We start from the raw sequence: 26,459 nt of genomic DNA on the forward strand, positions 1-26,459 counted from the left end.
TTGGGACAACCTGGATAACTGAGAATCTCTATAGATGTTTACAATAGTGCATGCACACACAACAAATCAAAGATCTGAACATAGAGTTGGGGGTAGAAAATCATACGGGGCAGGACTATATGCAAAAAGAATCTGGGAATCCTGCAGAATAGTTACCAAAAAAAACCCAAATGCAATCCTTAGCTCCATCCACAAAAGTATGGAGAGTCAAAATAGATTTGTCAGACCACACTGAGGATATTGCACCCAATTTTTGATGTGTATTTTAGGAATGACAAAGTAGTATGTGTCCAGAGGACAGTAATCAGATAATAAAGGGTCTGTAAGGAAGGAAAATCTTAGATGAAAAAAAATTACTTAAATTACAAGGAAGCAGACTGTGATTGGACAGGAAAATGTAATGTTATGCTATTCAACAATAGACTACTTAAGGAGATAGTGGACGTTTTCTGGAGGTATTTTAGCACTGGTGATTCTTGTACTGGGCAGGGATCTGGACTGTATGATTTTTATAAAAGAACTCTTCCAAATCTTACATTATATGATTGTATTCTTCAGCAATTCGTTTAGGGTAGTATAGGATGCAAATCATACAGGCTATTGAAATAACTGAAAAAAGCTCATGACAAAAAATTCATCACAAGAGTTTAATTGGAATATACACAAAAATGTGATATGCCTCCATAGAGATGACAATTTGGTTGTTCAACTAGTCTTCCCAGGCTCCAGCAAAACAACATCACCAACTGCAACCATTTTGTTTCTTCCAGACTCTACAAAACATCTATGATGCACACAGGATTTGAATGATCGTCATCTACTGTCAACTCAAGCTGCACTCTCCTTCAGTGGTTAAAACGAAGGGGCTTTGATCCATAAGTAATATTATCTTTAAGTATTGGATGAGATATAGGCATAGGAACTTTGCACCATTTTCTCCCCTTATTGTAAATGGGTCTCACAGAGTCAATAGGATATCTGGTATAGTACCTGTGAAGAGAAGCAGAAAACCATGCCATGAATAAAACTGGCAATCACAAAACATGCTTAAAATGCAATAAATACTTATAAATGCCATCCTCATTTTATTTTTTATCAGCACAGAAATGGCAGCTAGGGACCCATGTGCCTCTGTGAAATGATCTAAACATCTTAATTGTGGGCTGTATGTCTTCAGTTACAATAGCAGGAATCATTAATTAAAATGCTCCTGCCTCGTGCTGCTTTAGGAATCAGGCGAGAAATAAGAAACTCTGTTCTGTTTTACTTTCCTATTAGGTATTGTTCTGAAATTCAATCAATGGCTGTTAACTTCTCATTCATTCTTTCCACCATTTCATTATTTCAAAATAAAACCAGGCACATACTGGTCCTTCAGCAAGGTCCAATTCTAACTGGCTACATCTGGGTATCAGGTTATTGCAATGCACTGGCCAACTTCAATCTTATAATTTCTATTTCATCCTTTTGAAACGATAGCAAATTATCTGGTGAATCTTTGTTGTGTTCACAAGACAGGCGCAAGGCAGTTCTACTATGTTGAGAAGGATTTGAATTGCCAAAGGAATTAATGTCTATTTTGTTAAAAAACTTGGTTAAGTTTTCTTAATACAGGAGAATAAGAATTGGCAGGACCATTCTTTTTCACACATTCTGATAAAGTGCAGTGAAGTTCTTTTTTAAAATGATTTTTATTGTTTGTAATATAAAAATATATATAGAAAGAAAAAAGAAAAATTAAAACATAATAGAAACTAAATAAATAAGAGAAAATAAAATAAAGGAATGAGTCAAGTTGCTTGCTAAATAGGATTCAATCACATTTTTCCTATGAGAACTCCTAACATAAACCAAGGAGCTAAGGAAAGTGGATTGGTTATACTGTATCCACTAGCTTCAGAAGACAAGATTAACCAGAAATATTTAGAATCATCACAGCATTTTGCTCTCAAGGGTTCCCCCCCACTTGCAGAATTTTCAATTCAGTTTAACAAAACTCTCTTGATAAATGCAACAGTGCAGACAAGGAAGTGATCAATAAAGTTGCACATATGCCTCTCTGGTGAGGAATAATATGCACACATTGAAATGTTAAGTGCTTTTGATGGAGCTGTGTAAAACTGATTTGCGTCTTTGCCCATTTAGGATGTGCAAAATGGTAATAAAATCCCTGTAGCCTGAAGCAGTTTTGAACATATAAAAATGTTCCCATTGCTCCAACACTTTTCAAAATGAAAGATTCCAAAGAAGGTTTTGCTCTCTGGTGCTGTCAAATAAAGAAATAAAGCTGTCAAGTACATAATAGCTTAAGTTGTAAGCACATGGCAATAGTTACAAGGTTCAGAAATGTAAAAAATAGACATCAAGGAATTGAAGAAATAATATTTTTCATGCTGAAAATATTAGTAAAGTTTGATTTTTTTACTTCACATAATACATTTAGCATGAATGAACTCATGTTTCATTCTAGATATAAAAAAAAGAAACCTGTTGAGAATCATTTGGAAAAAACAGTTGGAGTTAATAATTCTTAATGGCTCAGTAGATTTTATTAGGGAGCCAGCCTGGAAGAACAGTTAAGGCATCTGGCTAGGAACCAGAAGACTGTGAGTTCTAGTCCTGTCTTAGGCCCAAAATCAATGGGTAACCTTGGGCCAGTCAATCCTCTCCAGCCCTAGAAAGAAAACAATGGCAAACCACTTCTGAAATCTTGCCAAGGAAAATAGCAGGGACTGGTCCAGGCAGTCACCAGAAATTAACCGAAAGATATTCCCCACCAAAATATACTGCTCAAAAAAATAAAGGGAACACAAGCAGAAGACATCCGAGATCTGAATGAATGAAATAGCCTTATTAAATACTTTGTTCTTTACATACAGTAGTTTATACACTGCTCAAACAACTAAAGGGAACACAAAACTACTGTATGTAATGAACAAAGTATTTAATAAGGCTATTTCATTCATTCGGATCTCGGATGTCTTCTGCTTATGTTCCCTTTATTTTTTTGAGCAGTGTATTTCATTACACAGGACAAATCAAAGCCTAAATTTTCTTTTAATTTAAACTTCATGGAGAAACTACAGGAAGAGTAGAAAAAAGGCTTCACTGAAATACATCATAATCTGACAAACTAATTTTATAGATATTTAATATGGCAGTGTGAAGTATGGAATATATGCCAATTCCGGGAGGCCTTTCTAAATTGTATTGTGTAGGCTGTAGTTATAAACTTTGGTTTGTCTCTATCTGCTTTACTAAAATTAGAATCTAACTTCCCCTTCCCCTTCAAAACCTGATCTACTATCTTGCAGAAAGTGAGCTGAACCAAGCCTGCTTATGAAAATGGGCAAAATTTCAGAACAGCAGTCAAGTCTGGACTGAAATCTGAAGAGCAGATAAGAATAGAGATGAACATGCTGGATGCTACCTTAGGCTTAATAAAGCAAAAAGCAATAGATAAAATGCAAAGTATTAAAGCATATAGATTAAGTCCAGACCTCTTCCTTACAGTCTTATTTATACCGGCCATTAATGTCTTAAAAACCTGTATGAGGAACAATTCACTTAGTACTGTTTAGATTCCAATGTAATATTCAATAGCCATATTATGCCTTTGAAGTAAAAATAAGACATTAAATCTTTCATTATCTTCAGGTGAAGTATTCTCTATATAAGCTTTCCTTATTATATTTTCATATAAGACCATGAATTTGTAATGCATGGCATCAGATTAACTTCCCTATTACAGCATATACAGACGTTCCAATATTATTTTTATGATGTAATTTACCAGGTGCTGATCTTCTCTACGTAGTCTAGACATAATTTTATTGCAGCTTTGAGAAACAGATGTTGGAGATGATATGACATATAATAAAATCTAAAAATTATACAACTGGGATAACAACAGATAAAGTTTGTAAATTACTTTTTAAAGAAAAACTAGATAGATAGATAAACCTTTGTCATTTTTTACTGTGGGCACAGTGGCACATGTTAAAAATGAAATTCTGTTGCCTGCTCTCAAAAGTGTACATATACATAATACATATATACCAGGGGTGGGTTCTAATTTTTTTTTACTACCGGTTCTGTGGATGTGGCTTGGTGGGGGGGCGGGGTAATGTGGCTGGGTGGGCATGGCCAACTTTTTTTAAAGAACTTTTTAAAACATTTTTTCTACAACCTTAAGGGGCTGCAGAAAAAAAATACTTTTAAAAGCCTCTACCGATCAGGCAACTCAGCTGGGATCGCCAGAGGCTTTTAAAGGCATTTTCCTCCCTACAACCTCTTTGGCCAAAGAGGTTATAGAAAAAATGCTTTTAAAAGCCTCTGACGATCCCAGTGGAGCCGCGCGATCATCAGAGGCTTTTTTTTTTTACTTTTAAAAGCATTTTTTTGGCCAAAGAGGTTGTAGAAAAAATGCTTTTAAAAGTAAAAAAAAAAAAAGCTTCTGATGAGGTGGGTGGGGTAAGCGAGTGGTGACCGGGCCGGAGACCGGTTCTGGGGCGTGGCCAGCCAATGTTATTACTGGTTCTCCGAACTACTACAAATTTTTACTATTGGTTCTTGCGAACCAGTGTGAACTGGAAGCAACCCACCACTGATATATTACACATTGGGTATACGTGTATGTGTGTATTACACACACATACCTATGCCCATACATATAAACAAAACTAATCCTAGAATAATGTAATGATGGCACAGAAAAACTCCTTTACAGTAAATATGGGACACTGGCAGAGAGAGATAGGGGTGGCTGGAAAAACAACAGGCAGGAGAATGCCGAACCTGGGATGAATGCTGTGCTGCTTTGATGCACAACCCTTTTCTCTTTGTGTATCCTATGTTCAGCTGGAGTCCAGGATTTTCTTGGACTGGATTAGGCTTTCAATGAGCATTTATGTTGTGATTTGATGAAGGACAATATTTTATTTATTTATTAAATTTATATGCCACCATCTCTGGGTGGCTCCCAAACATCATAAAAAACCAAGGTACAAAACATTAAATATTAAAATGAATCTAAGTAAGTTAAAAAAAAACCCAGAATCCTATGGGTGGAGGTGGGATTTTCTTCATAACACCTCTAACACGGAACACCCTATTGGGGCCCAAGGCCAATTGGCAGAACCAGGTAATAGAAATATTTTACATCAGGAATGGGCTCCTCAGAGCCTTCCAAGGGTTGAAGGAGATGATAAGGTGTTTTCTTTTGGTGATAATTAATGAAAATGGGAGGAGGGGGGTTCATGGGAGGCAAACTAATCACGTTCCCACCCTAAACCCATTTTTGGGGCTGTTTTTTCATCCTATTTTGTGGAGTCATTAAGAATAATAACAGATTTACCTACCTTCCCATACAAGTAGCTCTCATTTAACGGCCACTTGTTCAGCAACTGATCAAAGTTATGACAGCGCTGAATGAATAGTAGTTATGATGGGTTCCTGTTGTGGCTGTTGCAGCCTCTCTGTGGTCACGATTGCAATATGGAGGTTGCAAATGGCAATCATGTGACCATGCGACACTGCAGGGATACTGCAACTGCATGGGATCTACTTAACAGTGGCAACTGGGATTGCTAGAACTCCGGTTGTACATCAGTGTTGTCATGTGATATGCCTTACAACTGTGACAGAGTTCCTCTTCCCAATTCCTATTGTTAATTCCCATTGTTAATTAGTAATTATTGGGGACGCAACAGCTTAGCTGTTAAAGATGCCGAGCTTGTAAATTGGAAACCTGACAGCCCAGGTTCGAGACCCGAGCACCACACAATAGGGTGAGCTCCTGTTACGTGTCCCCAGCTCCTGCCCACCTAGCAGCTTGAAATCATGCAAATGCAAGTAGATAAATAGGTACCACTTAGGTGGGAAGGTAGTAAGAGTTTTGTGCGCCTTGGCATATAGTCATGCTGCCACATGACCACAGAAGTGTCTTCAGACAATGCTGTCTCCCTCGGCTAAGAAACAGAGACGAGCAATACCTCCTAGACTCGACCATGACTGGACAGGGGAAACCTTTACTTTTACCTTTAATTAGTAATTATCAATAGTAATTGGTAAGCGAAGACTACCTGCACTGAGTTCCTCTAAATCTTGAAAAGCAGTCCCCAATTGTGCATGGCAATTTCAGGCCCTTGGATGATAGTTGATATATTTAATCTTTTTCAAATATTATCCCTCTCCCCCCAAATCCAGAACAGATATTAAAAATATGAAAATCCCTGCTAAAATCTGAAATTTAGCCAATTTGCTGTCAAACTTCAGTGGTGTGATTTTTCAGATTCCGGGGTCAAGGGGTGTTGAGACAAGATTTCATGCAGTCATCATCTCATCTGCTACCAGGGGAGAGAGCCAGAACTCTACACCTTCATCAAGGCAGGGCACTGAGCCAAGATATTCAAAGGGTTACTTGTCTCTTTGCTCATGGGAATAATGAGAAGAATTTCTAGGGGAAATGAGCACAGAGAACGGCCTTCAGGTTAAGGCAAAGATTTAATTATTACACGTAAAGCAAAATTTCCCATGAAGTCACGCACTCTGTATGCTTGACCTGTCCTTCAATTCGGGGAAAGTTTCAGAACAAAATTCTTGTTTTCATCCTATTCAGGGGAGGGCAATGTTCAACACTTTGAAAGCTTGTGGTGAGAGAAAATAGCCAGTATGGCACCGGGTTTTGTGTTCAGCTATTACCGTTGAGAACTGGATTAAAATCTTTACTTGGCCATGAGTCTGTCCGGGTGACCCTGTCTAGTTGCCAATTCTCTATCCTTCCTACATGGGGGAAGGACTCTGTCCAGCCATCTTGCAGAAAAGCTGGGAAATCAAAATTGGTACTGTAGTAACAACAATAACAATCATATTCTGTAATATTTTTAGACCGCTAATTTCTGCAACCATTACTGGTATTTCAGTTCAGCAATGCTTTTCTCACTTAAAAAAAGAAGAAATGGAAGAAGAAATATATACTGGGAATAATTTATTCCTCACCCACAATATGTTTCCTAAACATAATTAAAGTAAAATGCATCTTGCCATTATTTTTAAATGAGAGGCCATGAAATGTTAGTGCTCTGATTCACACAATTTTACCATGTCAAGAAACTAAGCATTTTCTCTCCAATTACCTTAAAGGTATATTGTGCATGTGGGAGCAGAAAGCACAAAGACAGATACTTAAACAAAGTTCATAACAAAGTTGGAAACAAATTTCCAAACTCGGGTCCTGTGCCTTGAAGACCATTGCTTCTTCTGAGGCTGTTCTGAATAGAGAAAGTGGCAGTGTGAGTAGTGTGTTACAACTTAACTCATCAGAGTTATGAAAAGAAATGTTTAAAAAGCATCCACTTTTTCTGCATTGCTGACTGTTCCAGAAATCAATGTGGGAGGCACAGGTGGGGGGTAGGCACATAGCCAAATCCACAACCTTTTTGTCCTGGTTGAGATATGGCAATCGTCCAAAAACGAAACATTTTCTCTCTGCAGTCAACAGAGACAAAATCCCAATGAGTTGGAGAAGCATTCCTAAAAATGCCTCAGCAAAGACAGCTCTGTCCTGCTAGTTCTACTTACTGTTCCAAAAACTTTGCATTTCATTAATGCTCTGTCACTTTCAAATACAATTCCTTGTTTTGTCCCCCGTTACCAAATTTATTCCAGCCTGCCTTCCTTTCCCACCCTCCAGGTCTGTGAGCTCTACACCGGGAAAGCAAAGGAAAGACAGACGTAAGAGCTACCAAAATTAAATCTCTCTTACAGCAGTTTGTTAAATTGTTTGGCTTAAATTCTATTTCTGTTCCATGGGGAAAGGAATGGAATTGATCACTGCTGCCTTCATCTAGTAGGCTGAATTCAGACCAGTGGAGTTAATGTTAGAGTTAATAAATCATCATATGACAGTCCAGAAAGAAGATTTCATAAAAGCAATCCTAGGGAGTAGTAGGTATCCTGTTTCTTTTTTACTTTTTAAACAGGGTCTATACATACAAATATGTATTCAAATATTGTCTATACACATAAACATGTTCCTAAAAATATCGTATTTTTTGCACTATAAGACACACTGCACATTAGCTTTAGAGAAGGAAAACAAGATTTTTTTTTGCCTCTGCTTCCCAGCATCCATCCGATATTCATCTGGCTAGTGTCCTTGCAGCAAACAGCATGGTCAGCTTCAGCACGTTACTGTAGCCTCAGCACGTGGCTCATAAGGGCTCTGCACTGTTGCACCCACCACTGGTAAACTGAACTGAGCTGCTGCCTCCGCCGGGGAACACTGGAGCCTTCGCTGCCGAGCAACTGATTGGTGGTTGGATTGGCCTCCCAGAATACTGCCAATCAGCTGTTCTAGGCGGTGACTGGTGGTATTATGGGAGGCCAATCCAATCGCCAATCAGCTGCTCGGCAGAGAAGGCTCCAATGTTCTCCGGCGATGGCGAACGGTGGCAGCAGAGACAGGTGACAGCGAACGCCGCCACACCAACCTCCCCTCCCCCCCGCCGCAATATTTGCTCTATATGACATACAGAAATCTCCACCCACTATTTTTGGGGATAAAAGTGCATCTTATAGTGCAAAAAAATACGGTATATCCCTGTAAAAACATAAAGACCACCCAGAAAATAAAAATAACAGAAGCACTTCTAAAATTTATACAGAATACAATCAACAGAAAAGGGATTGAGCTATGACCACATCCCTGGAAAAGGACAAGGATGCAACCTCAAAGTTTCTGATTTTTCCTAGAGAACAGTGACTCTGGCATTTGGTAACACCATGGCTTGCAAATACTGTCTTCATAAAGTGCTTTGACATTTCCATGGGAACAAAAATCAAGGTCATAAAAAAGGGATTAGCTCCTCTGAACAGACAGCAAAGCAAAAAAAAAAAAAAAAAGGCAACAGGAGGTTTAAGTTTCCCCATTAAGGAACTAGGTGTGAAAGCAGGATGGAGAGGAGAAAAAAGACTGGAAGACTGGAAGAGATTTAGGTAAATTTAGGTAAACTATGAAGTGCAGGCAAAGAAAAAAAAAACTAAAATAAAAAGGGGGAGACAGAATAAGTGCCACCTTCGTGTTCTTTTTGCCACCCATTGATGCTAATAAAATAGCTTATCTATTATGTAGCTCACAATTGCCAAATGATTAAAAGTGGACAATAGATAACAGAAAATTAAAGGGGGGGATGGAAAAAATGAAAGCATGAAGACTAAAAAAGAACCAGATGGTTTGTATAATACATGGCTCTTTTTACAAAAAACTACTAAGATTCATTATATGTAGGAAAATTTATCAACTAAGCAGAGTTTATCAACTAAAAGATCAGTGGGTTCCGATACTCATATATTAGAGAGGCTTCTACTCCAATTGGAGCACGGGTGTCAAACTTGCAATGTCACGTCGTCATCACATGACGTATCACGACTTTCTGTCTTTGCTAGCATGAGGGTGGGTGTGGCCAGCGCATGATGCATCCGGCCGCAAGTTTGACACCCCTGAATTAGAGGGATGTTATATCCCACAAACTGGATCATGGATCTATTTGTTGTCTTCACCCCTTTAGGCTCAAATACTTATCATCTCTATTGGAAAGAACAGCCCACTGGGATCTGAATCAGGTTGTCTTATTCTCTTCTGTGCTCCAATGTACATACTGTAAAAGCAGAACTGCTAAGTTTATAATTAACGCAGTTGAACTAAGATCCTGATACATTGAACAAACTGGTGTTCCCTGTAAAGGTGATACATTTATTTGATTCCTGACTCTTGTATGACTACATATGCATTTTATCATTGTATTTTCTTTTACCTTTTTAATCCCAGAACCAGATCATGTATTTTTGTTTTCTGATTGTGTGATTAATCAATTAATAAACTAAACTATACAGGTAGTCCTCAACTTACAACCATTTATTTAGGGACTATTTGAAGTTACAATGGCACCGAAAAAAGTGACTTATGACTGGTTTTCACACTTATGACCGTGGCGGTATTCCCATGGTCACGTGATCAAATTTTGTACGCTTGCAACTGGCATATATTTATGACACTTGCACTGTCCGGGGGGGGGGGGGGGGGGTCATGTGACTACCACTTACACTCTTCTCCTGGCTTCCAACAAGCAAAGTCAATGGGGGAAGCCAGATTTGTTTAATGACCGAATGATCCTCTCAACAACTGCAGTGATTCATTTAACAACTGTGGCAAGAAAGGTTGTAGAATGGGGCAAATCTCATTTAACAACTGTCTTGCTTAGTAATGGAAATTTTGGGCTCGATTGTGATCATAGGTTGAGGACTACCTTAACTGTTGTTTTCGGTCCACTTCTAAGGAGTCTAAAAATTTCCCCTCCCTCACCCACTTAGTAGTCAAAGAGCACCTGACCTGTTGAGGATTAGCTTAGGTTTGCGAACAAAACCTTCAGGAAGTTTAGGTTTATGATCTGGCAGCAAACCTAAAAATGGGGGTGGTGGGGTGGAGAGAGAAAGGAAAAAAATTAAGCAATTTCCTAAATACGCATCCAATTCTAGTATGTAAGTTACGTTACGAACTCAAATACAGTTACCCATTCATCTCCAATAAATGGAAATCTTACTATCTTCTTTATTTTCGAAGCATAAAAATCAGCTGCAAATGATTATTTAAAGTGTCTAAAATCATATGGGACAGTAGGTTGATCACATTGTAGCACTTTGATTTTACACAGAATCCAGTGGTGGGTTTCAAAATTTTTTACTACCGGTTCTGTGGGTGTGGCTTGGTTGGTGGGCATGGCTTGGTGGGCGTGGCACGGGAAGGATACTTTAAAATCTCCATTCCCACCCAACTCCAGGGGAATGATACCGTAAAATCTCAAATCCCAATCCACTCCAGGGGAAGGTTACTGCAAAATCCCCATTTCCTCTCAATCAGCTGGGACTTGGGAGGCAGAGAATAGATGGGGGTGGCGCCAGTCAGAATTTTTACTACTGGTTCTCCGAACTACTCAAAATGTCCGCTACCGGTTCTCCAGAACTGGTCAGAACCTGCTGAAACCCACCTCTGACAGAATCTTGGTATATATGCTACAGTCCATCAGATTTGTAGCTTCCATTTATTACCAAAATGTTGCTGGCTTTTAGTTCCATGCTTTTATTCCTAAAATGTTGCTGACCTTTAGTCCCTAACATTTTGCCTCCTTATATCTTGCACAATGGAATAAGACAAAGGAACTGCTCTGTCTCAGTTTTCTTTGTAAGACTGGAGCTAACAGGATTAACAGGATCTTTTGCACAGGTTCTATATTATTAATCCATTTGCTGATGTATCTTGCTAGAGATTGCTAAATGTATCATACAGCACAAAGACTACAAAGTTCTATCACAGTTTAACCTTAAACAGTAGAACTGAAGCTCCGCTGCGGGGATGTTTGCAAGCAGTGAAAGCAGGGTTAGTAAATATCATTGAGAACGATGTTTTAGAGCAACTAAGATTCATTTTTTCCAGCTGATTCTTATTCACACAAAAGAGAAACAAGGAAACTGAAAGTAGTTACCTGCTCGGTGAGCCATTTGCACGCACACTGAAATCTTTTCATGCTCTTCGTTACAAAGCCCCGTGATCTTACGAGATATCATCCCTCCTTTAGAGTTTATGAACTGACTTAGCAGTAAGACGTCCTAAGGAAGCAAAACAAACCAATCCAGAAGTACCATTATCAGTTGAGCTCACAAGGGATGGGGACGCAAAAGCTTCCGAAAAGCATTATGAAATTAGCCATCTGAATGTTTCTGCATAATCATTATGTGCATCACTACCAGATGTTTTGCTCTGCTCCCTATGCTAAAATTATTTCCCAATGGTGCTTTAAAATGCAAAGGATGATACACGAAGCTACGAACAGCCAAAAGTGTAAGGGTTTTGTTATGAGCAAAATCTTCAGTTTTCACATATTATTTCTGTATTAACAACATTCTCTTGAATTGCATGCCAAGTGCATAGAATTTGACAACTGCATATGGATTCTCCATCCCCTTACATCTGAAAGACTGATATTGCAACATTAGAAAGATAAACACAATATACTGCCAATTTATTCAATGGATTGAAGATCTACTTACATTTGCTATTTATGAATGGATTGCTTACATATGTACTTTGTATGGATAAATATAATAAAATATGACTTATTTATACAAAATACAGCAGGTAAAAAAGCATGATCATTATCTAAGGGGATTAGAAATGAATACATTTGCCTATTTGCATTAGATAATTATATGTAGACTTATAATTGTTTACTATTGTAATGACATATTATACTCTCTCTCTCTCTATATATATATTTTACTTTTTCACTTACTTTTTAACCACTTGTGCCAACTACTGCCAATCTAGCAGGTCGAAAGCACGTAAAAAATGCAAGTAGAAAAATAGGATAGCACTGACTCTTTGGCGTTGAAATGGAGATGAGCACCGCCCCCTAGAGTCGGGAATGACTAACACATATGTGTGAGGGTAACCTTTAAATTTATAACAGAATAACAGAATTGGAAGGGACCTTGGAGGTCTTCTAGTCCAACCCCCTGCTTAGGCAGGAAATCCTATATCACTTCAGACAAATTGTTGTCCAATCTCTTCTTAAAAACTTCCAGTGTTGGAGCATTTACAACTTCTGGAGGCAAGTTGTTCCACTGATTAATTGTTCCATCAGGAAATTTCTCCTTAGTTCTAGGTTGCTTCTCTCCTAGATTAGTTTCCATCCATTGCTTCTTGTCCTGTCTTCAGGTGCTTTGAAGAACAGCTGGATTCCCTCTTCTTTGTGGCAACCTCTGAGATATTGGAACACTGCTATCTTGTCACCCCTAGTCCTTCTTTTCATTAAACTTAACATACCCAATTCCAGCAACCATTTTTTATATGTTTTAGCCTCTGGTCTCCTAATCATATTTGTTGCTCTTCTCTGCACTCTTTCTAGAGTCTCAACATCTTTTTTACGATGTTTTGTGGCAACCAAAACTGGATGCAGTATTCCAAGTGTGGCCTTAACAAGGCATTATAAAGTGATATTAACACTTCATGTGATCTTGATTCTATCCCTCTGTTAACACCTTTAGTTTTGCCTTTTTAAAAATGACGTACATATCTTTGTATTTTGTTTCTTTTTCTGTTTTATCTTTACAGAAATAAAATTGATTAAAAAAAGAACTTGACAATGCTCTAATTTTCTAGGTACTTTTAATTTTTCCCAATTAATAAAAATATGATTTTACTCAGGGTTTTTCTTCAGAAAGAGAAGAAAGGCAGCACTGCAATCTATCTTGGAATGCATTCCAGGGCATTCAACTAACGTTCTCAGGCAATGATTATAAGGCAAACCAAGCCACAAGAAGAATTTCTAGATGTTCTTGGGTGAAAGTATAACTAGAATATTTAAAGTTACTAAATTACTGTTACAAAGTTATACAGAACTAAGACAAAACAACAAGTCATGGAGTAATCTAATACTAAAGTTAAAAAAACACATTAGCAAAAACATGAAAATGTCGCTCTATACTGTTCTACACTGTATCTAAGAAATATAAAATTCAAACATAGCAGATACCTGCTTGGAAATGTTATCTATTACCTACTTATTTGTCAAGATTACTGAGTTTGGAATCAAGCAGCCAGAATTTAGAATAATTACAAGCAGAATTATTAATAATGTAAACTATTCACAGGACAAATTAGTTTACTCAGCTGAAAATAACCTTTGAGCAATGCTAAATTTCTCTTTTCTGCCTCAGATGAACTAATATTTGAAATTCCAGAATTATAGTACACATGGATCATATTAGGAGAACGCCCAGATTGCGTACCAGGTCTGTCTGGGGTAATGCAAAACCCATCCAGAACTAAGGATGATAAACATACAGATCCTGAGGCTCCTTACACTCACAGCCATTTCATCTTACCAGGGTTCAGCTGCAGCCTCAAGTCTTTTGTACACGATAACTGCAGCAAGATTATTATATGCAAAAGATAGAAAGATTAGACACTACCCACAATGGAGGAATGAATGGTGAGGATGATGGAATTTGCTGAGATGGTCAAACTGACCCATTTGATCAGAGAAAAGCCATATTTATTTATTGTTGACTGGAAACTCTTATAGACACATAAACAACTCTTATGAAACATAAACAAGTGAATTTATGATTTACGATTTCGATTATTAGAAAAACCAGTTTACAGAAAAAAAGACTGCCATGTTGTAACCATAGAGTATGAGTAAGTAAAATGCACATCTATACTTAGAACTGCTGTAAAGAAAATCAGAAGCTGCTTTTTTATACTTCTTTCTTTTGCACTTTTGACTTTGTCTTTCTTTTCTTTTCTTTTCCCCCTCTTATCTTTATTCTATATTAATTTGTTAGTTTTTATCTTTTTACATTTTTTAATACACAAACAGACTCCAATTCGAACAATGTAATATTGCTCGTTCAGAGTTCATCTATGCTACAAGGCAGTGCAAAGATACAGTGTTTTAGGGTAACAGAGAAACAAATGCAAAAGGGTTAAAAGAAAAAAAGTATTCTGGAAGAGATTAGCACTGCCGTCATGTTCCATGAAATTAACACTGTGTGCTAATGGGCAGCCAAGACTGCAACTACAGCTTTGCTTTAATCACTGGGCAGCTCCTGGGAGAGGCTGAACCCAGATTCCCACCCCTGTAATCTGTAGGATCTGATGAAAACAACTTGGATTGAATTAATTTGGAACTCAGAAGCAAAGCCTGGAGTTCGGTCTCCATTCTCCACTGCCAAAGTGAGATGACATTTACTCATGGTCAGACTAATCGTGTTCCAAGCAAGAGAAGAGGAAATAAAAGTTTTGCCTTCATCTGGACAAGAGTATTTGATTTCTCCTGTTAGGTAAACAAAATCCATCATGAACAATGTATTCTCTGGAAGCAGAAATCTGGCTGCAATTGTGGGCAGGTCCAATACCCAAGGCCACCTGGATTCCTGACAAGTGCTAATAATTTGACTAAATGACCTTCGGGATTTGTTTATACAACCAGCACACTCTTCTCATCCCATGCTATTATTTTGGGTTGCACAAGAGCTGCTTGCTTATTGTAGCGCTCCTTTGGCAATTTTAATCACTTCTGTTTCAAACAAAGCCATATTGAAAAAACAAAACAAAACTTCTAAACATAATTAAGTGACTAGGATATTATTAAACTTAAAAAACTGTGATAAAAACAAAATTCCCTTTATCTTCAAAACTTAATGGACTTCTTTTAATTTTTTTAACGCCACAAACTTTTCAAATCATCTGAAGCCTCCTGGTGTGCTGTTACGTGGAAAAAAAAACCCCAAGATGAATTGGTGAGTTTTTAATTGCAGGATCAAGCAGAGAAGGAGTTCAGGACCAGGTTCTGAATGGAAAAAAATCACTTGGTCTTGCTTTCAGAAGCTCTGTTTCAAGGGCCCCATGGGCAGGGTCTCACTCACATTCCCCAAAGGGGGAAGGAGAAAGCAGCTGGAGTAGAGGCATGCTGGGAAAGTAACTGATAGTATCAGAGAGGGATTCCAGGGAAGCGGTTCTCCTTGTCCATGTGCAGGCTAGATTAAGCCAGAAAATCACATGTTCCTTGTCCTTGCATTAAAGCACTTTCCAATGATTCAACAACTATTACAACTCCTTCTCCAAAGGAGGAGGTAGGTGTTCCATTAAAAAGCTGACCATAAATGGCTATGGAATACTTATTTCAAAGTATTCAAATCTTCAATGCTAGGTGAACAGTGCATCTGAGAAAGAGTGTCTTGTGAGAAATGTTTTCTGCCCATAACTGTGCATAAATTCAGGATTTCAAAATTGGTCCGCATATGTGACCATTTATAATGCTTCACAGTCAGACTTTATTTTGCAGTCTGATGTTTTATCCCAGTCGCCTAGTTTGCTATTTTTTTAAGTGCAATATACCTGGGTGGGGGACAAATGTTGCAAAGTTGGTTGCAATAGCCCAACAATTTATTATAAATATGAAGGATTTCTGATATAACATTTTGTGGAGTTAAAAGCATAGCTGCAAATTCTCTTTCCTCCTATTTCATGGGCATAATCTATCCTCTTTTGGAATAAGACTTGATGTCAGGACAGCTTGATGCTTGGCTGCTCAGAAACTATGCTTCCCCATGCAGTGTAAAGAGTTGCATTGCCAAAATATCCAGTTATCTTTTTTGTGATACTGAGGCTGCAGAATCATGGGATGGATTATAAACTAAATAAAGTGACACTGCATATTTGATTAAAAAAAATTAGATTTATATTCAGCCTTCCTTAAACAATGCTGCTAAAACTATTTAGTAACTTTCCTTGAACTGCCTTTTAATCAGCCAGGGACACAGCTGTCTAGTTTGGATTAAGTGTCAATTTCTTTTTCTTCATCCAATCCATGATTAATATGGGTCTTCAACAGTTTATGGTATTTTACTCATGAGAATTTTAACTACAGCTGGAAAGAGATTGTCTAGATCCAAGACTTACTCACTGGAAGATAGAAGGGTAGACCTATAATACTACTTTCTTTTTTATTTATCTTGGAAACCTTATTGCCCACTCACCAGAAATTGCTGGAAGTAGACCTCCAATCCTAATTAGGACTTTGTTTTCTTAAATGTGCAATCAGTCACAAAATCAATGATTTCATGAAATAAGTTATAGTTCCAAGAATGTTAGTTCAGTATGAAATCCAAAACATGCACAAGTCATATTACATTCAACAACATGGCTGGTTAGCAATGTGAAAATAAACGGAGTTCCAACAATGTACAGATTCTAATTCTGCTACGTACATAATTGTTCAACAATGTTCCAAGAAGAAATAAAATAGCTATTATTCCTTGGTCTTTCTAGGTAAGATTGGGGTGGATTTCTGTTTTAAGATGCTGGAAGTCAGTTAATGCAAATAACTTTATAAATTTCCTAGATTTCCATCCTAGAAGATGAAAACCTTTTCCTGTCATATCATGTTATCAGATTTATAAAAGAGATCATTTTGCCAGCAAACTTCAGTAGAGAGTTTAACTTATACATAACTTAACTTATATACACTTATACATGTGTGCACAGTACAGTTAGAGGTATATTAATGTTGTGCAAAGTACATATACACATTATAAACATACTATATCCTTTACTGCAATTCTTTCCCTCTGAAAAATTTCTGCCAACTACTATTACAAAAGAATTGGCATTTTTGCTTGCTAATTTTGTTTTTCTTCTATTTTCTTTTCCTTTTGTGTGATGCCTCTAAGAATGTAAATTATTATTTTCAACTAAAAACAATGTTCTAGGCATTAGGTTTTGCTGGTATGTAATTTAGCAGTAACAAAGTCTACACATGTAATTTTGCTTCTCAGGCAGTCCTGACATTTTGTGCAAAGAAGAGTTGACCTCTAAGACAGTTGATTATTTCATTAGACAATACCAGGCATACAATTATGAGAATGATCTAGAAATAACTGGATTTAACTATACTTTATCCTCAGCAGAAGGATGTCAGCATAGCTATATTTGAGCAAGTATTAGAATAAAAACTCACCATATAATCGTACTTGTGTTTCAAGTTCCAGCGACAAATAGGACAGTTACCAGAAGGATTTGGAGGGCTTGGGATTTCCACATTGTCTATAATTTTGCCTTCGATCTAAGATATTTAAGAGCAAACTGATGAGGGAAATTTTCAGTCCAAGTTTTAAAAACTTGTTTGATTTCCTACATTAATTTATTCAGCACATACAACATCAATACATCAAACTGCAGAAAAGGATAATTAGACTTAACTGCTACCAATTTACACTTCAGAGAATGAACTTGAAAAAAGGAAAAAAAAATACTTTGAATTTTAAGTAGCAGTTTGCAAGTACCACTTTGTTCTGAAATACTAGAAACAGATACTGGATAGGATCCTATTAGGAGGATCCTGTCTTAGAAAGGGGACACATTCTATCTATCTAGCTAATAACTCCTCCTCAAAGCAATAGGGTCCACAGTCCCACCTAATCATGCTCAAAGATGTAACTTATCTCATAATTGCTTCTTTTCCCACATTTCCCTACATTTCCCAAAGCTGCTTCACTAACTTTAAAGTGTCTAAAGTTATGGGAATTCATAACATGTTCTTTGAGGAAGTATTTTAACAAAAAGCTTAATTGACAAAAGGCATTTTCTGTCAGCTAGGTTCCTATTCCTATTCTAAAAGAAGGTCTGAGGACATCTTTGCAAATGTGGCAAATTATCATGGACATAATCACAAAGTATTTGACTTGGAAATCTGTTTGCTGCAAAAGATACTTAATCATTTTCTGGGGAAGATTTAAAAGAAGAAGCTGGGTTTAAGATCCAAATGCTAAAGCCCTTATATTTATTTTATCTTCGGTCCAATAGGGTATTTCTATAAATAAAGCTCATCTTCTGCTTTGAATTTTGTTCTTGACTTTTTTTGATGCCAGCAAACCAGTCTTGAACACTATTTAGTACTGCTAATAAAAAAAAAAACCTAGGGATAGAGTTGTAGGACTAGTAATCCACACTTACATAGACAAGGCTGTCACCTTGAAATGACTTATTCATAAAGTGGGTAAATAAACGAACTGATTTTTTTTAGATGCTAAAAACTTGACCTTTGATTTAATGTGGTTATTAGTACACAAGAACTATATTCAAATGAACCAATCTATCAGAATAGAGCTGGAAGTCGTCTTCTAGTCCAGCCCCCTGCTTAAGCAGGAGACTCTATACCATTTCAGACAAGTGACTATTCAGTCTCTTCTTAAAAACTTCCAGTGATGAATGTTAGTGTCACCTGGTTCAAAAAATTGTATAGCAATTTAGACAGCAAAAGCCTTCATTATACAACTCCATATGAAGCATAGATTACTTTGGAAAGGTCCTGAAAATTAAAGTGTTATGACTATGACTTCACCACAAGTGTTTTCCCAAAACGATGCTAAGTGCTGGATGGGAAGGCAATGCACTTTTCTCACAAAAGAGTTCTTTTTGTTTTTCAACTTGACATTTATGATGCCAAAGAAAGAAGCAAACTATCCAGGAAAACATTTTCAGATTACACTAATAAACCAGGAGAGAAATCAAAATCAAAATTTGCAAAGCACATTTAATTTTATCTGTATTATATTCTTAACATCACAGAGCATTCTTTTTCTTGTGAGTATATTCAATCAACAGCAATTCCATACTGTTTCAGTAGTTTTAAAGAGGGTCCTGGAAGTCCATAGTCTTTATTCAGACCTGTAGACATCCCTATCCTGTAAGAAACAGTGGTTTTTACTGAAGTAACAAGGGATTATAAGAGCAAGTTCTGAGAACATATTCAGAAGGTTAATATAAGGAATTAGATAAGCTTTGTTCATAACCATACCAAGATTTAAATGCATATTGATTATTCATTTAAGGTTACTGTTCCATTTTTCAGTTGAAAGTTGATGGTTTATAAAAGTTAATATTTGCAATTCAGAAAATACAGCACGCTTACCGTTGTGGTGTTCCCTTCAGAAGTTTCTACAACTGCAAACACAAAAATGTGAAGAAAATGTTAGATATATTTAAATCCAGTAAAGAAATTGGGATCATGAAGAGCATTTTATAATTGCTGTGACCTAGTAATAAATACAGTATTAGAATGGAAATGATATTTGAGGAAGTTAATATGAAATCCAATACTCAGCATTTATCCAAATATTTTCTCTAATATTACTCCACAAAACCCTCAGTCAGGGAGAAAGGGCAATTAAAACAAATTCAGTTTATATAAAAGGGAAAAAAATCTATTTTCCAGATTACTGAAACATTATACATACAGTAATAATCAGCAATAATTATGTTAGAATAACCTGAACCGATTAGCCTACCAAGTATTTTCAGGCTGAAAATAATAGGTAGCATGTAATCTTCTAAACGTCTTGCCATTCTGGAGAATGTGGAGATTATCCTTTACTAAGTGGAGCAACTTGATATTCTGAAGAACTGAGAGAAATAAACAAGCTAAAAAGTGACTATGACACAAGTGATGGAAGAGTCATCACAATGTACAGTCTCTTGTCAAAGCTTCTTATCACTATGACTATGGGGTCAGCAAAAAAATTATCCTTTTTCAACAACTCAGAGAATACTTCCCAATAGTTCAGCACTTTTCATACTATAAATTATTATTTTTTTTATGATACATATTCACAAATAGTGAAAATACAATCATTAATAGCCACATAATTTGGAAATGGCTATTTAATCACCTATAAAAGTGGGAAGATAAAGAAAATAAATAAAATCTCACATGAGAGATGCAGCTTAAAAAAAACCCCAGCCTTTAGAGCAGACCTGGGCATTTTATGGCCTGCAAGTCACATCAAGCTCTTTAGCTATCCCTGTCCAGCCCACACTGTCATGTCATTGACATGGGGGGGGGGGCATTGGTGGCAGGACATCAGTGGAGACTGAGGCAGAATCAGTGGCTCCCCAAAATTGCCTCAATTTCACATGTGGCCCCTTGGGAAAATTAATTGGCTACCCCTGCTCTACAGCAGTCAATGATATCAGGATTCCTGTACAGATTACAGACCTACTGCATTCTTACACAGAAAAACTAAAGTTGTACAGTGCAACATCATAATATTTAAAGGAAAAGCACACAAAGAACACTAGTATTTCTCCCTAAATGCTTAATAGAAACAAATTACATTAAATCAATGGAAAATATGTGGGACAAGAAAATGGGAACAGCACATCTTTATGCTGAGTCAGACCATGAACCCCAGTGTGTCTCTCAATGGTAGCAGTTTTCTGGGTTCCAATAAATGTCTTTTTCCAGCCTTAACCTGGAGAAGCAGGGATTAACTGTGTGTGCATGTGCACGCATGCACACACAAACAGACATATGATACTATCAAACAACCTCCCCCCCCTTAAGAAAATCCTTAACAAAAATTGGGAAACCTAAAGATCTATCAGAATTTTAACTGAACATCTAGATATGCTTCTTGACCTTTTTCTCTCTGAATCCCTTCCAACTTTTAAAATTTATAGAGGATTCCAAAAAAGCTTTGTTTGTAGGGGTTATATTTATTATTTACCGTATTAAAAATTAACACTGATGCATACGTTGCTGATACACTCCTCACATTATTTGATAGAGTTTTAATATTGTATTATTTTTCAACATTGTCTGGCAAATGATTTTGATTTTTTGGACCCTTGAAAGGCTCTTGGATCCTTTCAATAGACCCAATGAATTCTAGCACCACATCTGAATTAACACCGATCAAGACATTTGATACTATTTTAAGACTACTAATTCCACATTCTTACTATGGCAACTTTCCCCAGCTTAGATGTGCTGATCCCCCCCTCCAATCTGCATCCATGAGGGTCAATCCAATGCATTGTCTCTATTATTTGCATCTATGTTTACACCTGAACTTTGCAATACAGGTAGTCCTCGATTTACGACCACAACTGAGCCCAAAATTTCTGTTGCTAAGTGAAACATTTGTTAAGTGAGTTTTGCCTCATTTTACGACTTTTCTTGCCACAGTTGTTAAGTAAGTAAGACAGGTTGTTAAGTGAATCGGTTTCCCCATTGATTCTGCTTGTCAGAGCCGATGCCATGATCTTGGAACACTGCAATTGTCATAAATATGAGTCAATTGCCAAGGATCTGAATTTTGATCGGCTGCCCACAACGGGAAGCCGCAACGGTTTTTAAGTGTGAATAATGGCCATAAGCCACTTTTTTTGTGTTGTTGTAACGCTGAATGGTCACTAAATGAACTGTCGTTAAATCAAGGACTACCTGTACTTCCAAGTGCATTTGCTTCAACAGAGGGAATTCTCCGACCATACAGACCCCAGAGGAAGAGGAGAAGGAAGAAAAGAGATGGCGAAGATACCCCATAGCAGGGGTGAAACCTCCAGCAGGTTCTGGAGAACCAGTAGCAGAAATTTTGAGTAGTTCGGAAAACCGGCAAATAGTGGGGTGGGAATGGAGATTTTGCAATATCCCTCCCCCAGGAGTGGGGAGGGAATGGGGATTTTGCAGTATCCTTCCCCTGCCACGCTCACCAAGCCACACCACACCCACCAAGCCATACCCACAGAACCGGTAGTAAAAAAAAAATTGGATTTCACCACTGCCCCATAGCTGTACAGGCATAGGAATTTTACAGATTTGTGCCCTTGGTAGGGTGGTCTTGCTTTTCTACCTTGCATTAGCCGTGCATTCTCAGGGATTACGAGTACGTGCACCGACACATCCATCCTCGGGCTCTAAGACTGCACAGAAACAGCACGTTTGTTTCAGCGGCTGCCAAGGCATCATCACCATCACCCGGATGGCTCAACCACCCCGTCCTCGGCCAGCGCTGCACCCCGGACGTTGATTTTGAAGCATTACGTGCGGGAAAGGAAACATCGGCACTCACCCTGCCGGAGTCCGCGAAAGGGAGGCCGGCTCCAGCCGCTTCCCAAGAAGCGAGGCAAAAGCGCGGTAAACCGAGACAGTAGCCCCACGGGAGCCGCCATCTTTAAAGTGCTGAGGCGCTTCCTCTTCCGCTTTCAGAGTTCTGCCCTCCGATTGGAGCAGGGCGGTTTCCGACTCCGCCCCCTCGGAATTCTCACGGGTAGAAAAGCGCTGCCGGTGTTTCGCCTTAAAGCTCCCCCCTCCCCCGCAACCTTAGAGGCAACTGGACTTTCTTGTTTTTCTTTGAAGGTGTTTCGCTTCTCCTCCAAGAAGCTTCTTCAGCTCTTCTTCAGCTTCTTGGATGAGAAGCGAAACGTTTTCAAGCAAAAACAAAGAAAGTCCAGTTGCCTCTTGAAAAAGAGCACCTTTGGGACGACCATGACCTGGATCAGGGGTCTCCAACCTTGGCAACTTTAAGCCTGGCGGGTTTTTACGTGTTCAAGAATCCCGCTGTTTCCCCTCGTTGGAAGGAAGGATGGGGCGCCTGCGGATTTCGCTTCCCTCCTGGATTTTGTGGCTTTTTTCCGCGTGGATTCCGTAGTTTTTTAAATACGAGCTCTTAAATTCCAACACCGAGATGCTGCTGTTTGTTAAGCGTCAACGGTTTTAATTCTTAACACCGCTAATTTTGCTTTCTCGGACACAATTTTGAGGAGGGATAGGAAAAAGCCACAGTTAACATATTTAGACAGGCAAAGGAGAACTCAGATTTTCTTGGGATTCATCACAAAAACCGCAAAAAAAACAAAGTACTTAGGCCTACATGTATGTGAAATTACTATTTCCAACTTTGGAAAGATTGCTTTTTTAAAAAAAAAATATATTTTTTATTTTTTTCAGACACGCAAATATAAAATACATAATTTCTGAACAGAGTATTGACCGAGTCAAAATTCATACATCTTCTCCATATTTACTATATACTATATATACTCCAATTTCTGCCAATTATATAATTGATATATAATCAATATTACCATCCGCCTTTGCCTCCTTGTCTTCACTTATCACAATTTTTTAATCTATCGAAACCCTTTAAGCACAGTCATTCAAACATTTAATTTTTTGCAATTATTTCTTTAGTATCAATTTTTCCCCAAGATGAACCAAATTTTATCTTATCTTGCTACTTTATCCATTATTTTATATTCCATTAAATTTGCTTTACATCATCTTTATCATTAATCATTTTACCCAAAATAATACAGTTCTTCCCATTTACTTTTATAACCCCCTTTTTAAATAAACCTAACTTCCATTTCAAATTAATTCAATTTTTACAATCCCAGTATTAATGCATTTTTCTTTACATTTTCAGGGTTATAAAATATACTTCACCTTCTTCAAATAGTAAAATCATCAATATTACTTCTATCATGATTATTTATACAGCTGTTTAATCCTTTAGATATATCCACCACCAAAAACAATACAATCCTTCACCTTTGTTTTTATGATTCTTTTTGCATAATTCAATTTTTACAGATTGCTTTTTTTCCAATTGCGATATTTTTCCAACAAATCTGTCCAGTATTTTCAGGAATACATTAGTAATACTATACAATCAACAACACGGTTTTCAAATTTTACCATAGAAATCACCAATAAAACAGCAGTGATGATACTGTTTTTTGGATTTGGATAATGAAGCAAGATGTGCCCATTATTTGAATCAAGATGGGGAATAGTAAGGAAGCAACTCTCATCTAGATTTAGTTCCTATTGGAGAGCTGGGTTAGTATCTTGTGTTTTCAGTAAATCTAGTTTTCCTGCAGACCTCTAGGTGAAGCATAGTCTCATGCTCCATTACTCAGCTGTTAACTGAGTAATGGATACACGTTGGATACCTCAGATTGCCTTCACACTTTCAAGAGTCCACATTTCTACCCTCCCTCTTATCAATCTAGGGGACTAACAGGTTTGTCTCAATGTGTCTCTTGTTCATTTCTGCAGGTAAGTACATCGGCCTGCCTTTTCTCATTTTAGCTGAGATAAAAGATGTTATTCTTCAAGTGTTCAACACTTTTTACCCAGCATAGTTGAATGGTCCATTTGAAATTTTTCCTTAGGCCCATCCTTTTTCTTTATACTTTAGAAAGTTTGTTTTCTCTTATGTAAAATCACAGTTGCTTGAGGTCATAAGTATCATCTTGCAGTTGACTCATGGCACAGATTAGCTTGTATTGCAGTATGACAGAAGTTCATTTTCACCACTGTTGACAAGGCAAGTAGCTACTTACGAGCCTAGTTTAATACATTTTTCATGGTTGTTGTTACACTTTCCTCGTAATGGTGATATAATTAAGAGCGATTGTGCATAGAATATCACTTAATTGAATGCAAATTAACTGTTCTTGTAGCAAATTGGAACCAGGAGAGAGCCTGAAACTTTATTTACTTTTCTTTATCTGATTGGAGTGGATTTTCTCTCGTGATTGTTAAGTATAAGTAATTTAGTCCTCAGGGTAAAAACTCTATGCCAACTTGAGCAGAAAGCCCTTTAAAATGTAAGCTTATCATATTCAGATCCCCTCTCCCAGTTCTGAATTTGGAAAGATTGTATCTTTAATCTTCCCCTGAAGAAGAAAAGAAAGAGAATCCTTGAGCTATTCCTTGTACATTGGAAAGAAGAAAAAAGGTGTGCAGTTTTCTACATCAATCGTGACTTGAGGGTATTGAGCCAGTAAAAACTCTTGTTCTTTTAATAGGAACCTTAAGATGAATCCTGGAGAAATTCCATGACTCAACATTTTGGAAACGGGGGATAAAGAACATGCCATATCCTAATATTTTTTTTCAAGGCTTTCCAGGAGAGTTCACTTTTCTCTAATCTTGTTTTGCTGAGAAAAAAATGTTTTTGTAATATGAATGTTCAGGAAACCAGTTTTTATTTTTGTTAAGGCACTTTGAAATGGGAGCAATGACTATTAAAATTATAGTCAGCTATAGCTTGAGGCTTTATTTTTTTGTGAAAAAAAGTGATACATTAACTATTTTTGATGGAAATCCAATACTTGAAAGATCCCCTTATTCTGATCTAGATTCTGGAAATCTATTGGTACTTAACAAGAGAAATAAAAATAAAATGAATTAATTATAAAATATCTGAAAAGCTGTCATAGAAAAACAGAGTAGAATTATTTTAGTTGAATACCAGAGAAAAACAAGTCCTAATGATAAAAACTGTCCAACAATTGAAAACTAATGGGAAATAGTGGAGCCTCCTTTACTGGAGGTGTTTAAACTAAAACTGGATGACTATTTGTTTTGTAGGCTATGTGAGGGAACCTTTTACTAGGCACAGGTTTGGACTAGATTATTATTTATTTTTATTTTATTAATCAAATGTATTTGCTGCCCATCTCACTATCTAAATGACTAATAAGAGATGATTTCTGAAGTCGCTTCACATATTTGCATTCTGTGTTTTTATTATTCTATGAAAATACCTGCTTTATGTTTTTATTGGTCCGAGATTTCATAACTTTGCAAGGCATCACCTCAGAATCTTGTCCCTGCAACCATCAATATTATGAATTGCATTCTTGGGTTTATCTCTCTTTCAAATCATTTAATACATTTTATAAACTACACAATGGTTTTGAACCAACAGAGGAAAAAACACAATACTCTTTGTTTCCTTTTCCAAAATTCTTGTTAGCCGTTGTCCATAAAGATTCTCAGTTATGCAGGCCATAGCTGTATCAAAAGTGGTTTTTATTTTGAAAAGGCAACTGGACTGATTTTGAGGAAAAATAAAATGTTTTAGTTTTCCTTAAAATCAGTCTGGTTATTTTTTCAAATAAACACCACTTTTGATACATCTTGTTAGCTATGATAAATGCAGAAAATGATCCTGTAATTAATGTGGATATCAGGAATCTAACAAAAATGTACTTTTTGGATTAGAAAAGATGGAAACTCAAAGGATGACCAGCTTCTGTATAA

At 37.1% G+C, this 26,459-nt stretch overlaps 1 protein-coding gene across 2 annotated transcripts; it reads right to left on the reverse strand.

Annotated features, from left to right (window-relative positions):
- Positions 1 to 633: 633 nt before the first annotated feature.
- On the reverse strand, positions 634 to 22,614 carry MRPS18A (mitochondrial ribosomal protein S18A). Of its 2 annotated transcripts, none has more exons than XM_034428087.3 (6): positions 22,474 to 22,614; positions 19,533 to 19,564; positions 17,580 to 17,684; positions 11,541 to 11,664; positions 10,391 to 10,460; positions 634 to 990 (listed from the first exon to the last, which is right to left on the reverse strand). In XM_034428087.3, exons 1-6 carry the CDS (start codon positions 22,571 to 22,573, stop codon positions 846 to 848), a joined length of 576 nt encoding a protein of 191 aa, XP_034283978.1. In that variant the 5' UTR covers positions 22,574 to 22,614; the 3' UTR covers positions 634 to 845. The 2 variants fall into 2 exon arrangements, with proteins under 2 accessions (XP_034283978.1, XP_034283979.1); XM_034428088.3 differs by having other exon boundaries at positions 22,255 to 22,599.
- Positions 22,615 to 26,459: the final 3,845 nt, after the last annotated feature.

The sequence above is a fragment of the Pantherophis guttatus genome, chromosome 1 (genome assembly GCF_059756535.1).
Source record: "Pantherophis guttatus breed Tessera chromosome 1, ASM5975653v1, whole genome shotgun sequence".
Classification (NCBI taxonomy): domain Eukaryota; kingdom Metazoa; phylum Chordata; class Lepidosauria; order Squamata; family Colubridae; genus Pantherophis; species Pantherophis guttatus.

Bases quoted from the DNA above. Each gene is read 5' to 3' on its own strand.
- MRPS18A (XM_034428087.3), bottom strand. From the start codon at position 22,573: ATGGCGGCTCCCGTGGGGCTACTGTCTCGGTTTACCGCGCTTTTGCCT. The intron at 10,461-11,540 runs GTAACTACTTTC...CCCCATTTTTAG, and splicing joins GCAAATGGCTCACCGAGCAG to GTTTGCTGCCAGATCATAAA. The intron at 991-10,390 runs GTCAGGTGCTCT...TTCTCTTCACAG, and splicing joins CCTAAGCTAATCCTCAACAG to GTACTATACCAGATATCCTA.